Source organism: Pan troglodytes, chromosome 16 (assembly GCF_028858775.2).
Source record: "Pan troglodytes isolate AG18354 chromosome 16, NHGRI_mPanTro3-v2.0_pri, whole genome shotgun sequence".
NCBI classification, from domain to species: domain Eukaryota; kingdom Metazoa; phylum Chordata; class Mammalia; order Primates; family Hominidae; genus Pan; species Pan troglodytes.
In genome coordinates, this window is record NC_072414.2 from 33,978,285 (window position 1) to 33,993,859 (window position 15,575).

The window sequence follows — 15,575 nt, forward strand, 5'->3', positions numbered from 1 at the left end:
ATCCCTGAAGTCTGGTTAATCTTTGAGGCCTCATCATCCAGTGAATTGGAATTCACAGCCCTCCTCCTATGAAGAAAGGTGAGATGACATTCTCCTTTAGATGTCATGATAATCACTTAACCCAGACAAAAAGAATGATTGAAACCCAACAGAATCAAAAGAAAATGATGACCTCATCAACCTACTCTTCCCCTCTATGCTCAACCTGCTCTTCCTTATCATCACTCAGGTGTCCAGGCCAGAAACCAGAGTCATCCTTGACTCTCACATTCAGTTGATTTAACCCTTTGTCTCTCTCAGACCCCTCAACTTCTCATCTGCCCTGCCACTGCCCTGGTGTAGACCACCATAATCTCTGAGGCCACTTCCCAGATAGGCTTCCCATCTCCTGTCTTGCCCCACTCTAATCTTTTCTCCAAAGAGAAGCCACAAGGAGCTTTTTAGATATGACCATGCCATTCCCCAGTTCGAGATCCTCCAGGGGCTCCCTTCTGCCCTCAGGAAGGAGTCCCAGCCACTCAAAGTGGCTGACCCTGCTCACTTCCCCAGCCTCAGTCTCATCTCTCCACCCTCCCTAATACCCCACCCCTGCTCTGTGTGTGCGAGCATGTGTATGTGTGCACACACGTACATTCACACACATTTACACACATACGCATTCACTCAAACTTACACACACGCACTCACAGTTTAGACTCCAGCCAAACACAGTCACTTGTATTCAAAACTGCCTTTGCACATGTAGCTCCCTCTGCCCAGAACACTCTTCCACTTTCACCCACCCTTCTCCTTGCTAGCCCCTTGGGACTTCAGTAGGAACCTCCTCTGGAAGCTTTCCCTGAGCACCCAAGTCTGGGCCAGGTACCCCAGAGCCCAGAGTCCTCTGTTCCTCTCCTGGGGAGCACCCCTATGCTGCTCTGCAACAACAGGTGGACTCATCTGTCTCCATCACACTGTGGCCACAGGATACAGGTACAGATACATCACTGCAGATACAGGTCAGAGGTCAGTGTGTCTCACTGCTCTGCTGATAGGGAGACTCACCAGGAACCTGCTCAGCCCTCTTGAACCCTTCCCTTGGCTTTTCCAGAACACTGGCCCCTCCCCCTGGGCCTGGACCACACCCTTCAGGTCTGTCTCCGGTACGCTGGGAGCCTGCAGGCAGGGTGCCAGCTCTATACCTACTGGTTCTGTAATGCGCTTCGCGCGCATGATTTGATGGACCCTGTAAGAGCCCCTTCCCTCTAAAATTGTTTTCCTGTCATTCGTCCATGCCTAAAATTCTCCCATGAAGCCCATTAAATAAAAACTCAGTATTTTTGGCCTAAGGCTTAAATGTCTAGTTAAGATAAAGAAATATTCCTGGCAGAGACAAGATTGATCAGACACCCACATTCCAAGCATTAGTTTTTCAGTTCTTTTGCAGAGAGCTGCTTCCCCTGTCCACCCCCAGCAATGAATGGTTAGGCAACGGTGACCTGGTTCTGAGAATTTCATGGACAACGGGGATTTCCTAGGCACAGATAAGTTCTAATCCTTGTTCCTAGTGGAGTGACAGAGGGCTTGGTCATCTGAATGACATGTCTCCTTTCCTGGAATGTGGGTGGCAGAGATGACTCAATCATCTCTATAGATGTTCAGAACTTTGTCTCTCTAATACCTCTGGAGACACCTGTCTGATATCCCTTGGGGTGCTGGTTTCAGTTTTAATTTATCAAGAGAAACAAAAACTCCTGACAACTGGGAGGTTTCTAGGACTGATTGTCTCTCAGTCCTGGCCCAAGGCTCTTTCAGTTATCGAGGAGTCAGCCCTAAATCTGAGTATTCACTGCCATTTGGCCTCTTGGAAACTTTAGGAGACTCAGGCACAAGTTACAAGACTAAATGGAAGTGCTGTTTATTTTGGATTCAAACTAGAAGGAAAAAATTTGGGACAAGGGTAACCCAGGACCTAAAAGACTTCGGGATAGTCTTAATCTAACCCAGGCAAGGTAGCAACACAGCCCAGCCTGCAGCAACTGTGGAATCCAGACCAGACATGACTGGGGTTGGCACCCCGAGATGCCACATGTGCCTTCCGCTTTGTTCTTCAGGGGAAATGAGGAAAACATAAGCAACAGGGGGGTTTCCAAAGAGGGCCAGGTATCGCCCAAAGGCAGCCTGTCTGCCTAAGGGGCATGTAGGGAAGGGAGGAGGCTTGTAGAGCCAGACCACAGCCTGTTTCTCTAGCTGCCTGCTCTTCCTCACACCCCGTCACCTGCTGAGTGACAGGTGTGGCAGGAAGAAGACAGAAGAAAGGACCCTGGACAGTGGGAAGTCTGAGCATGCAGGTGCAGGCATGCATGGGGGCATGCAGCCAGGTGACTGGAGAGGCTGGGACAGACACACCTCAAAAGGAGTTGGAGGGCTGGGCATAGTGGCTCACGCCTGTAATCCCAGCATTTTGGGAGACTGAGACAGAGGATCACTTGAGCCCAGAAGTTCGAAACCAGCTTGGGCAACATGGTGAAACCCTGTCTCCACAAATAATTTTTTTTTTTTTTAAAGTTAGCCAGGTGTGGTGGCCCATGCCTGTAGTCCCAGCTACTTGGCAGGCTGAGATGGGAGGATCACCTGAGCCCAGGAGGTCGAGGCTGCAGTGAGATGAGATTGAGCCACTGCACTCCAGCCTGGGCAACAGAGTGAGACTCTGTCTCAAAATAAAATAAAATAAAAATAAAAAAGAAAAAGCAGAAGGGGTTGGAGGAAGGTAAGCACTGCTGTGGATATGTGGGAGCTGGGTTGTCCCAAGGATGAGGGTGAACTCTGCCCAAGAGTGGGAAAGTGTCTGAGTGACCACCGTGGCATGGACAAGAAAGGCAAGAGAGGTGGCCACGTCCTGGACCCAGAGGACACTCCCTGGATCCTCAAATCATTCACTGATAGGCTGGGAAAGACCCCAAGAAGCTTGAGGAAAAGTCCCTGGCCCTTTGGTTGGCCACTTGGCAGACACAGACCCAAACTGGAGGCTACTGGAGCCACTCCTGCTGGTGCAGGCTCTGGACACATTGCCCTCCAGAGGCTCTGTCTCTGGAATCCTGCTTGGTCCCTTTGCTGTCTCTGGGGCTCAGGGCCCTCCCACACTTATCCATTCACACTCAGCCCTGCATTGGAGTGACAGCTTCCTACAAGTTCCCAGACTCTCCGCACCTGCACTCTAGCACAAGCTGCATACAAGGCCTCAGGAAGTCATGCAATCTCTTCCTCAAGACCCCAGGTACCCCAACACTTTGAAGGCATCCAATCCCTCCTCTGCCTCACTTCCTGGTTCTCCATACCTGGCTTGTCTCCTCTCTTGCCACACTCTCCACACCTGGGACCAGACCCTACTTCCCTCTTAGGCAATCATTAACCTCTCGTTGCAAAATGGGCCTCCAGGGCCTCTCCTCAAGTTGCTGGGAGCATCGGGTAGTGTGTGGATGTCTGGCTACAGGTCAGCCAGGCAGGTGCTCAGGGGGTGTGGCTCCCCTCCCTCAGGACAGCCTCTCCCCAAGATCGGGCTCCCAAGGCCTCTGGATACTCAGGTCCTGCCCCTCTCAGACCCCAGGCTCTCTGTGCAGCCTTTCTTGGCCACTCCCAGTTCTCATTGTTCTCCTCTGCCTCTAAACTCCCTGGTGACAAGATGGGAACGCTGTTATTCTATAACTGCTTTGGACATAGATAGCTCCTCTTGTTAAAATGTACACTCAGTCTCAGGGCTCTGTGTCTTCTCTGCCCCTCTCAGGCCCTCCCTAGCCTTTCGGGATCCCTGTGTCGCTTGAGTCATTCCTGTGTGGTTACCGGTGAGCAGGGATGCTCCCCACCTGTGGGGCCTGGATATACAGCTTTTTCCCCCTTGGGGGCCAACTTCCCCTCTGGATGGGGCCAGGGGTGGGCAGTGTGGGAGGGGCTTTCGGTTCTCCTGATCTCTTAAAATGCCACCCAAAGACAGGGGTGGGGAGGATTCTGCCCACTGAGATGCCTCCATTGGCCCCCGTGGCCTGGAAATGCAGCAGGCTCTGGGATGAGGGGGGAGGTTAGGGCTGCCAGGAAACAGCACTGCACAAACAGTGCTGCTAAGTCAAGCCACATCCACAGGCTGAACTGTAGAACTGAGTGCTGTGGGCTCTGACATGGTCCCCAGAGCCCAGTTTCAGATCTTTGTCTTGAGAAGGGGCTCTGGGAGTCACCTGGCAGCTGGCTCCACGATGCCTAAGTGCCTCTCCTTCCACTTCACCCCAACAGGCCCTAACCGAAAGGAGGAGCAAGGAGTGCTCCGTGTGGGCAAAGCGGGTGCTCTTGGAAATCGATTCCAGGAAGAGAGAGCGGGGAGGAGACAGAGGGCCAACAGAGCTCTTGGGTGCAGGCACAGACTGCGGGGCAGGTAGCGCCGAGGGAACAGCATGAACAAGGGGCCTGGAAGAGTGACAGAAACCCCAAAGTCTGAACTACAACTTGAGTACAGAACACACATGCGTGCACATACATGCACACACATACACGTATACACCATGCCCATGCACGCGCACACACATACACGTATACACCATGCCCATGCACGCGCACACACACACACATACACACACGGATCCACCTGACCATTTCTCCAGCCAGGGCCTCTTCCATCCAGATCCGGTAAGCAGAGGAGAAGGAGAGAAGTGAGGTGGATACTCACGCATATCAGCCTGCCGGACATTTTTCATCCGGATGACCCTCACTGTCAACAGGTGGCATGGAGACAGCCCCTCCTGTGGAAGGAGAGGACAGAGGACTCAGTCTTCAAGCATTACCCCAAGGCCATTGCTCCGGGGGAGACTTTCCCGCTATGCCTCCTCAGGCCAGCCCAGTTGCATTACAACAACCCCTAGGCTGGTTTTTTTTTTGTTTTTTTTTTTTGTTTTTTTTTTTTTGTTTTACAGAGTTTCACTCTTGTTGCCCAGGCTAGAGTGCCATGGCGCGATCTCAGCTCACTGCAACCTCTGCCTCCCAGGTTCCAGTGATTCTCCTGCAACCTCTGCCTCCCAGGTTCCAGTGATTCTCCTGCCTCAGCCTCCCATGTAGCTGGGGTTACAGGTGCCTGCCACATACCCAGCTAATTTTTTGTAGTTTTAGTTGAGACAGGGTTTCACCACGTTGTCCAGGCTGGTCTTGAACTCCTTATGTCAGGTGATCCACCCACCTCGGCCTCCCAAAGTGCTGGGATTACAGGCATGAGCCACCACGCCTGGCTCCCCATGCTGTTTTGTCATTGTTTGCTGGGGTTTCTGTCTGCTCTTCAGCCTGGAAGCTCCAGAGAGCCTGGGACCCTGACTGGTTTTTCATCTTTGTACCTCCAGTACCTATAGCATGCTCATATCTAGAAGGTGCTAATACATGTTCATTAAGTGAGTGAATGAATGTTCCAGCCCCATGCACAGAATGAACGCCCACAGCAAGGGAGTCCTGAGGTGTTCTCCCTCTCCTTTCTTCACTGAATAGCTGCTTATTGGCACTCTCCTCCTACTGTCCCACATGCAGATATTTGCCCTTGCCCAGGCAAGATGGCAGCCTGCTTGGGAGGCAGGCACAGTGTGGCTGCGGGAAGGGGGGTGATAGACACTGATCACGCACGGTGACATCTACTCACTGGGAGACCACGTGCCAGGGGCTCACCCCCACTGGTACTTACTTAGCTCCAGCCCAGGCCTTTGCATCTCCCTTGCCCTTTGGGCCTCTTCCCCAGGGTATCTCCCCCAGGTCTTTCTGGTCACTCTATTTTCCCTTCCCAGGAAACAGTCTGCCTCTCTCCACTCCACTGTTTCTCGCAAGAGGTCCTTGTGGAGTCTTGGCTGGTCTGCGATGACCTCTCTTTCCTGATGGCAAAAGCTCAAGTAGTCCTTGGTTTGATGACTGGCTCCTGTCAGATGCCTCTGCGGGTCATGATAACCCCAGGGGACCAGAGCCCTGAGGTGTCCCCCTTCCCTAGCACCTTGTCCTAACAACTGGGGTGTGGGAACACCCCCAGCCCTGCTCACGCGGTGCTGATGGCTCCTCCTTCCGTCCTGCCCCTCTTCTAGTTCTGATCACCTCCTGGGGGCTCTGCCATCATCTCAAGCCCAGGTCCTCAAGGAACACCCAGAGCCCTCCCTGGGCTGCAGTGTCTGGGGCAGTGGCTGTGATTCCTTAAGGCCCCACGTCCCTACCGAGCTGCCCCTGCACTCTGAGTCTCGCAGCAGCCACTACTCTACTTTATCCCTTTTGGACCCATTACTTCATTACTTTCTGCCTCCCAGAGGCCCTGAAACCACCTCTTCCAGCCACACCAGCTTCTCTGGACCCTACAGCCACAGAGCGTCGCCGGATCATCCTTCCTGCCTACCGAGGGACCGCAGCTCTCTCCCAGTGCCCCTCTGCCTGTTGCCCTTGGCCCCAGGCGTTAAGCCTGTGGGAGCCGCTCCCGTTTCACCCCTCTCCTGGCCAGCATCTCTTCCATGGGCTGTTTTCAGAGCTCAGGGCCTGTGTGCTCGCTGGTAGGGCTCCCTGCCTCTGTTGCTCTAAGAGTGCCAGCCCTCTGATTGTTCCTCTGAATGAATGAACCATCTTCTAGAGTATTATTTTTGAGCACCTACTGTGTGCCAGGCCCTATGCTAGATGCTGGGGGGTCAGGGGTGAATACGAGGCAGAGACAGAGGTTAAAGGCAACAGCGGCCAGTGGCTTTGATGGGGAGAGCAGGTCAAGCTGGCTACAGGCTGTTGCTTTCCAGGCTTGGGGCCTCTGGCTGGCTCCAGAAGCTTCCCCGCCATCAATCATGCTCCTGGACTCTGGAAACCTCTTCTGGTCCCTAGGGCCCCAAGGCTGCAGAGGTGAGGTGCGTTTCTACTCTGAGCCGGCACACCCGGGAAGGGGCAGCCTCGCGCCGGTTCTCTTCAGGTGTCCTGGTTCTGTTCTTGGTTCATGCCTTTCCTGTTGGAACTCAGGACTTGAAGCCCCTTCGCTGAGAGTTTTACCCACGCTTAGAAGAGTCTTTGTTGTCGTCCATTCCCAGCCTGAGCCCACGGTAAATGCCTACCAACCGAATGTCTGTATTTATAGAAGCGTCTGAACCGGCACCCTCGACATGCGACCCTGAATGTTCTACTCCGTGTTGCCAGAATCACTTTATACCTTTTTAAGAGGATTCAATTCTTCTCTCTTTAAATACTATTGGGATTGGGGGCAGGAGAAACAAGATATGAAGAAAAAAAAAGTTTCTATAATCCCACCACTCAGAGACCATCTTTTTATCTTTACTTTTTTTTTTTTTTTTTTGAGACAGGGTCTCACTCTGTTGCCTTGGCTAGGGAATCTTTTGATGCTGGTTCTTTCAGACTTTCCTGGGGCTTAATTCTTTTTTCTTTGGAGACGGAGCCTCACTCTGTCATATAGGCTGGAATGCAGTGGCGGGATATCTTGGCTCACTGCAACCTCTGCCTCCCAGGTTCAAGCAATTCTCCCTCCTCAGTCTCCTGAGTAGCTGGACTACAGGTGCTCACGACCATGCCCGGCTAATTTTTGTATTTTTAGTAGAGACGCAGTTTCACCATGTTGGCCAGGCTGGTCTCAAACTCCTGGTCTCAGGTGATTCTGCCTACCTCAGCCTCCCAAAGTGCTGGGTTTATAGGTTTGAGCCACTGTGCCTGGCCCCTGGGGCTTAATTCTGATCAGCAACAGAATGCTGATTCTGGGAAGGTCACGTTATTTAGCCCCTTTTAAGGTCTCTTCTCCTCTCCTGAACAGCTGCCTTAAAACCAGGACAAAAGTCAAACTCACAGTCAATTATAGGTCTGGAGATTTATTTTGTGAGATCAACTCTGAAATATTAAACATTTCATGGTCAATAACTTGCTCTAACAGCATTCTGTTGGGAGCCGGAGACTTGGGCCAAAAGCCATGCACACTGCTTCTCTTCTGGTGCCGGAGACACGGCTGTGGCCTTTGGCCAGACCTCCAAGGTGCACTCCTCCTTTCTCACTCTGCCTGAGTGCAGCATGCACCCTGGGCTGGCCTGGTGAGGAGGCAGGGTCAACTTTCACCAGGCAAGCAGTTTTGGCAAAACCTGTACCCACCGGCCCACTTTCTCAGAGGGCAACTGGAGTCCAAGCTGTGGAGGCTTCAGCCCAGGCAGGAGTCCGTCCTGAGGGATATTCCACAGTGTTTCAGGGCTCTGAACCCAGGTCCGGTGGTCCTCTCGGCCATCACAATCCTTCTCCTGCCTCCAGGAGGGGGTGCCTGTGGCCCAGCCTGCCTCCTTCAATATCTACTCTGGCAGGGAAGGCGCAGCCACACTCTCTCTTGGGACCTCACTCCAGGTGTCCTGCCTTCCAGGACAAGTTCACTCCCATCATCTAACCTCAGTGCCTTCCAATGCAGGTGACCATTTCTTCCTGCTCTAACTCAGCAACAATAACAGCTAGCATCTGCTGCGTGCCAGCCATGCGCAGGTGCCATGTACAGGTTCTCTGTATATTATCTTGCTTAATTCTTACAACCGCCCCACGAAGCAGTTATTATTAGCCTCGTCTTTACAGATGGAGAGTCAGAGGCTAAGTCCTTTGACACAGGGCTCACAGCTAGAATCAGAGACATCCAATGCTACTTCCCAAGCCTGTGTTTCTCCCACTGAGATAATCTCAGTTTACTTGGCAAACAGGAAGACAAATGTTGCTTGCCTTCATCTCCTCTTCCTTGCTTTTCTTCTCTTTAAAACAGTTTTTCTGAGAGATTCTTCTTTTCACTCAGCACTCCCCCAAAGCCAAAAAATAACCACCAAACTCTGACAATTCTTCTATGGCCTGCATTCTTACTGGCTGTTTCTACCAACACATTCTAGGATATCCCTCTCTTTTTAAACATCTAGAGCACATCAGAGCCATAAGGGTCTTTGGAGAAGTTCCCATTTTCCAGTAGCCACAGATTGCTCCACTTGAGCCTTAGATCACACCCTCCAGCTCTCGAATTTTCAGGAGAGACCCAGTTTTCAGGAGACAACCACATTTTGCCAGCACAGAATTGAGACTGGGAAGGGGGTTTGAGAGACATCCCAGCCGGATCATGCTGGGAGGAAGGTGGCAGGAATACGGGACTTAGCTCTGGGGACCAGATGCATTCCAGGAACCAGGTCTATGAGAAATGGCCTTCTTGGGTTGCAATGAATGTACCTATTTTGCTTCTGATATAATCTGTTTGATCAGTGTTGCTAGAGATGAGCAAAAATTCATGGCCTGGAGGTAATTAATCTACAGTGGAAAGATGCAATCGAGCAAAGCACCGTGTCTCTGATGTGCTTGTGGGAACCAGAAACCAGGGAGGCTGTGGAACCCAAGTTTACAGGGTTGCTCATGGTGTGGTGAGGGCCAAAGCTTTAAGGACTCAGACAAACTCGTCCCTAGAACAGGATGCCCTGGCTGGGATTGGGTATCAGGGTGAAGAGTCAAAGTATTTAAGAACAGACATGATCAGGCACCATGCCAGCTGGGCTGCAGCCCTGGAGTAGGGACAGGCATTCATCCTTCATGGGGGCATTGGGAGGGCCCTGGGGTAAGGACCAGGGAGCACTTGAAGACTTGGAGCTCAAGGCAGGAACTGTTTGGCAAACAGCACAGAGGTATATTTAGCCACTTTGCCAATCAGTACAGCTGGGCCGGGGAGGACAGGCTGGACAGCAGTTTTCTGGGAAGCCAGGGGAGAGAGAGGGCCCCACTGCTCAGGCTGCCAACACACCGTCCCAGCCCCCTCCCCAGCCTGGATTCTGGGGTTGATCTTGCTAGGACTCCACTGCCCCCTGGGGACCTATGGGGGACTGGGGGACCTCGCCAGCTCATGTGGAAAAGAGGCAGCCCCTTGAATCTCAGGATTGGCTATGATGCAATCCAATGCTGCCCCTTCCCACCCCTACTTTTATAGATATGACTTTTGGCAGGGGTGGGGGTGGGGAACAAAATGCATGACTCTGCTCTGGCAGGCCCAGCTGGGCTGTGCTCTAGCTGCTGTGCATATGCTCTTATCTAACCCTCCAACCACCGCCAAGGAAGGCATCATTATCCCTGCTTTACAGAGGGGAAGGCCGCGTTTAGAGAGATTACATCTCAAACAGGCTTACACTACCCAGGAGTGGCAGAGCCAGGACTTGGGTGCAGGTCTTCAGGGCGCATGCACTCCATCCACCTGGCTCTCACTATGAATGTACAGCACCAGCTAGCAGCTTGCTCCAGGCCACGTGCTGGACTAGTCAGTAGCAGAGACAGGAGGAAAAGCCTCAGCCTCCGCACTGGAGCTCTCCCTATACCCCAAGAATCTAGCCGTTACCACAAATCAGTCAAAAGAATACTTAATTACCAAAGGGCTCCCAGGGTCAGGCTCCTGGGTGGGAGTGGGGTCTGGGGAAGGGTCTGACAACCACATTTCAGAGGTGGTGGATCCGATGCCCATCGCTGGGCCAGACGTACCCTCAGCAAACCATCCCATGAAGTCTGGGGAGCCTGGAGAGAGGGGAAGATGGCACCTGGGGAGCCTGCAGGAACTCCCTCCCCAGGGCTTCTCAGGTCAGGCCAGGCAGGTGATGCCACCTCCTCCTCCCTAGAGAGCTGGGTGTACCCTTCAGTTCCTTGCAACACCTGTGTCAGAGCTTGGACTAGCCAGGTGCTGTCTTCCAGAACATGTGGGCCCTCCTTTAAGGAGACCATTGGGAGGGGACATGATGGGACCCTAATACATGTCCCAGCCACTCTGAGCAACATCCCAGACTAAGAGTCACCTGGGAGGAGCTACTATGGCTGTTTTCCTTTTTATCACCAGGCTAGTTGAGTGGTCAGGGCAAGAAATCCCGGCACCAACATGGACCCTCCAGGCCTGACAGGGGCAGATGCAGCTCATGGAGAGGCTCCTGAAGCCACATTTGGGGTCCTGGGCTCTTAGCTGCTTCACTGCCCCCTTTGAGGTAAACTCTGTCACCTCTGTGGAAGACCTCTCCTGGCCCAAGCTCTTGGAGGCTCAAAAAGATTGGCAGGAACAATAGGTGGCCAGACGCCCTTCCAGCCACCCAAGTGCTGTGGGGAAACCAGGGCACACCCCAGGAGGCAGTGTCTACCTGGCTGGGCAGCAGGGGCACTGGCCACCACCCACCACGGAGCTCCCTGACTTGGGCTTCTAGGAGACTGAACAGGGTCTTCATCTCTCCCACCAAGGGGCAAAGTACTTTCAGGGCATCACCCATGTCATTCAATGATTTAACTTGAGCCGGGGAGGTGGCCCTGGGGAAGGTAATGAGGAAGAAGTGCTGCCTTCGAGGAACCAACTAATGATTCTTCCCAAGGTGAGCCTACAGCAGATTGAAGCATTGAGGTCATCTCCCTATTGCCTAGATGGGGAAACTGAGGCAGAGTTGGTCTAGAGCCCTGGCAACCTGATCCATGAACCCAGAGGTCTCCCTGTGAGGCTGTAAGGAGTTGGATGGACCCACGAGCCTTGACTGTAAACCCAGGTGGGCAGCTTTGTGGCTGATGGCAACAGATTGACAATGCCACCAATTCTCACCATACACTACACCATACTCTTGCACAGCATAGAAGCTTAGGATGTTTGCAGGGTTAAATCCTGCTTGCCATTAGGGCAGGCCAAATGTGGATCCCCCTGGCATACTCTCTACCTTGGGTGCTAGCCTGGCCCCAGGATGGCCCCACGCCACTTCATGATGCCTTGAAAATCTTGAGGGTACTCTCAGCAGGGCCACCCAAGCAGGAGCCCTGGCCCCAACTGGGCTAAACCACTTCCCCCAGGTTTTAAGATGAGGCTGCCTGAGCCCAGGTCCTTGGGATGTCCAATGCCTACCAGCCCTCCCTGAGGCCCGTCTCCTGCTCTCAGCTCCCTGCCCCTGCCCCTCACTTCCTGGCCATGCCTCCCTGGCCAGGAAGCCCCAGCCACTGAGCACCCCTCCCTCACCTTCAAGGCACAGGTGGCCGAGGGCCTGCTGTCTTCTGCTTGGCATGGGTCTGGCAGGGAGTGGGAGACCCTGGCGTGCATCTGCCTCAGGAGCATCACGGCAGCTCTCCAGCTGGGTGGCAAGATCAGGAACTTATACTCTGACTCAGAGCTCCACCTTCCTGGCCACAGCTTGGCAGTAGCTGGGATTGCTCTGGGAGTGGTTTGAGTGGGTAGACAGATAGGGTGCATGGGCCTAGATCTCTTCATATCAAAGAAATCACAGGTCTTCAGGTCATAGAAATACAGGGACCTGCAGGGCTCTGGTCTTTGGGGTCAGCAGTCCGTAGCCCCCAGCCACTCAGAATGACCAGGCCTTCAAGGGCACAGTGGGTGGCAAGAAGAGGACACTGGACCCACATGACTGTAGGACTAGCCCGCCATAATTTGGGAAAGCTCTATCTCTTCAGCTTATAGAGGTCATGGCTCATAGATGCCCCTCTAGGAGGATGCGACCGTCGCTCCCAACTCCACTTCAGTTTCATGGCTTGGTACCCCAGGAGCTGTGGCCAGGGACCTTCATGGGGTCCCTGGCCACAACTCCCAAAGAGACCAGGGTCAGTGCTCCCAAAGCTAGAGGGTGAAGAAAGAAAATAATTGCCCAATACTTCGTGAGAAAGGGCCTGGGGCAACCATCCCCTGTCCTCCCTCCTGGGAGGCCAGGTGGAGAGAGGGCGTGTCCAGCCCCTGCCTGGTCTCAGGACAGCTTGGAGGATGCACCCGCCCCGCCCAGATGATTCCTATCTCTAGCCTGGTGGCTCACTGAGGGGCCTGACAAGGGCAGCTTTGCCTGCTCTGCTGCCTGACTCTGTACACTGGGAGTTTCCTGCCTGAGCTATTGCCTGGGGCCCCACAACCGGCTTTTCTGGCCCATAGATAGAAGTGCTTTTTTGAAATTGAGGATGAGATCTGAACATGGGACAGACTGGGCCTGAATGCAGGGATGGAACCCGGTTGGAGGTACCTGTGGGAACTCTTCACGTGCCTGGCCTTCCAGAAAGTGGAGGGGCCTTAGCCTGCTGCTCTCCTGGCTTCCTTCCTTGCCCTGCCCTCCCCTCCTCTGCCAAGGATGGGGACTCAGCACCACATCCCTCAGTAAACTCCACAAATTCAATTTAGTTCATGTACCTAGTAAGCATCTGCTGTATACATCCTACTGAGAGAGGAAATCCTAAGCTTGAAGTTGCTGACAGTCTGGCTGGAGAGCCAGATGCATCCAACCCCTCAGAGGCTCAGGGATCCAAGTTTCCCTGTGGTGAGAGGGGGCATCTTAGAAGGATCGATAACAAGCCTTCCTTCACACTTGTGAAGATCCGTGGTTTACAGCAGTAGTCCCCATCCTTTTTTAGTGCCAGGGACTGGTTTCACCGAAGTTAATTTTTCCGCGGGTGGGCGGGAGATGGTTTTGGGATGATTCAAGTGCCTTACATTTATTGTGCACTTTATTTCTATTATTATCATATTGTCATATATAATGAAATAATTATACAATTCACCATAATGTAGAATCAGTGGGAACCCTGAGCTTGTTTTCCTGCAACTAGATGGTCCCATCTGCGGGTTATGGGAGAGAGTGACAGATCATCAGGCATTAGATTTTCATAAGGAATGTGCAACCTAGATCCCTCGAGTATACAGTTCACAATAGGGTTTGTGCTCCTATGAGAATCTAATGCCACTGCTGATCTGACAGGAGGTGGGTTTCAGGTGGTAATACAAGTGATGGGGAGTGGCTCTAAATACAGATGAATCTTCACTCACTCGCCCACTGTTCACCACCTGCTGTGTGGCCTGGTTCCAAACAGGCCACGGACTGGTACTGGTCTGTGGCCAGGGGGTTGGGGGCCCCTGGTTTACAGAGCTCTGCCACACAACTAAGAACTGGCTAGGGAACACAGAAGATGGAAAATGGATTCCAGCTGGAGAGGGAAAGAATGGATCTGAAAAGGCCTTACAGAGGAGGTGGCATCTGAATTGGGCTTTAGACGAGGAATGGGATTTCAACAGCTAGTGAGCCTAGGCACCACTAGGAGGAAGAGAGAGGCATCCTAGGAGGAAGAAACAGCATGAACACAGGCAGGGAGGCCAGAAAGCAGGGCACGCTTATGTATGCAGGTGGTCTGGTGTCTGTGCAGTGAGTTGTGTGGGAAGAGATACTGGGGGTAGAGAGTGGAACACAGGGGTGGTAGAAATTGGGCAGAAAGAAGGAGGCTTTGTGAAAGAACAAATCTGGAAAACACCCAGGTAAGGCCCCTCTGCTCTCTGGAGGGCCAGGCACATGAAGAGGTCCCACAGATACCACCAACTTGGTTCTGGCCCTGCATTTGGACCCAGTCTGCCCTGTGTTCAGAGGTCACCCTTCATTCCATACTAGATTAGGGTCCAAATAATCATGACCCTAAAAGGCCATACTTTATATTTGGACGTAGTCTCTAAGCAGTAGGGGGCTATTGATGGTTTTTGAGCAGGAGAGCTGAACTTTAAGAAGGCAAGGATGATTGATGTTGAAACAAGGGATCAATTAGGAGGTGAGATGTGAACCATCTGGGATAGGGGAAGTAGGGTGGAAAGTTAAGGGAGAGATAAGGCCAGAACAGGCCATACAAGCTAAGTCCAGGAGTTTCTGTGGCAACTCAACCCACAGCACTATACTGTCCTGAAAGTCATGGGGTCCCATCTGTCTCCCCATCCCTCCCACTCCCCCACCCTTCCCAGTCAGATAGGCCAGGTTGAGCCCCAAACACCAGGGCATTCCTCAAGGCCTCCTATTTGGCCTCTTCTCACCGAAGAAGCCCAGCCACAAACCCCCACTCCACCCTCATCCATTCTATGCGATGTGTGGAAAATCTAGGTCTCCAACCCATATGTTTCCTCACTGTCTATCAACTCCTCAAGAGCAGGGTCTCAACTCATTTTAGTTGAATTAAATCAAATTGAATAGGGGGCTGATGGGAGGTTGGTGGAAGTTTCTTCCCCCACATCCTCTGTGGTGCCTCTGTCCCAGGTGGGAGCCAGCGTGACCTTGAACTAAGTGGACTGATCTACCGGAAAGTATTTACCGACCGCCTGCTGGGTGCCCATCTCTGTGCTGACCACTCAGGTGGGGTCTGGAATAAAACAACCAAGAATGTATAATCTAGAAAGGGGAGGAAAGGGGGCAAAATTAAAGGGTAAATTGGCCAGTGTGGGCTCTAAGTGGGATGGGAGGGGAGCAGAGGACTGGGGGGGGGGTTGGAAGTGGACTGGGACAGTGAGTAAGGAGTGTCAGGCAAACAGTGACATCCCCACGCCAGGGTGCAGGTGCCAAAGCAGCAATCTTGGTACACAACTGCTGCTCCAAGTCAAGTGCTCTTTTGGCAGAGTTCCTTCTGTGTGGAAATTCTGAACTCGTCTCTGCGGCAAGGGGAGGGAACAGTTCCTTTCCACCCAGCACTGATGACCAGGGAGCCCCAGGATCCTCAGATCCCCTGGGCTACTTGGGCCCAGCCTTGCTGCTGTGTGCGCTGAGGCCTCCGACTCCAGGCCCGTCGCCAGGCTTGTTACCTGGCACTTCAGCTGGGGT

The 15,575-nt window shown here is 52.9% G+C and overlaps 1 protein-coding gene across 1 annotated transcript in view; it reads right to left on the reverse strand.

The window, feature by feature from the left end:
• Positions 1 to 12,070, reverse strand: part of PLA2G4E (phospholipase A2 group IVE) — a 37,487-nt gene extending 25,417 nt beyond the window's left edge. The window contains exons 1-2 of the mRNA XM_054667419.2: positions 11,975 to 12,070; positions 4,694 to 4,766 (exon numbers count right to left, since the gene is read on the reverse strand). Coding sequence (XP_054523394.1) covers positions 4,694 to 4,766; positions 11,975 to 12,070 — 169 coding nt within the window. The remainder of the gene's footprint in view (positions 1 to 4,693; positions 4,767 to 11,974) is intronic.
• Positions 12,071 to 15,575: the final 3,505 nt, after the last annotated feature.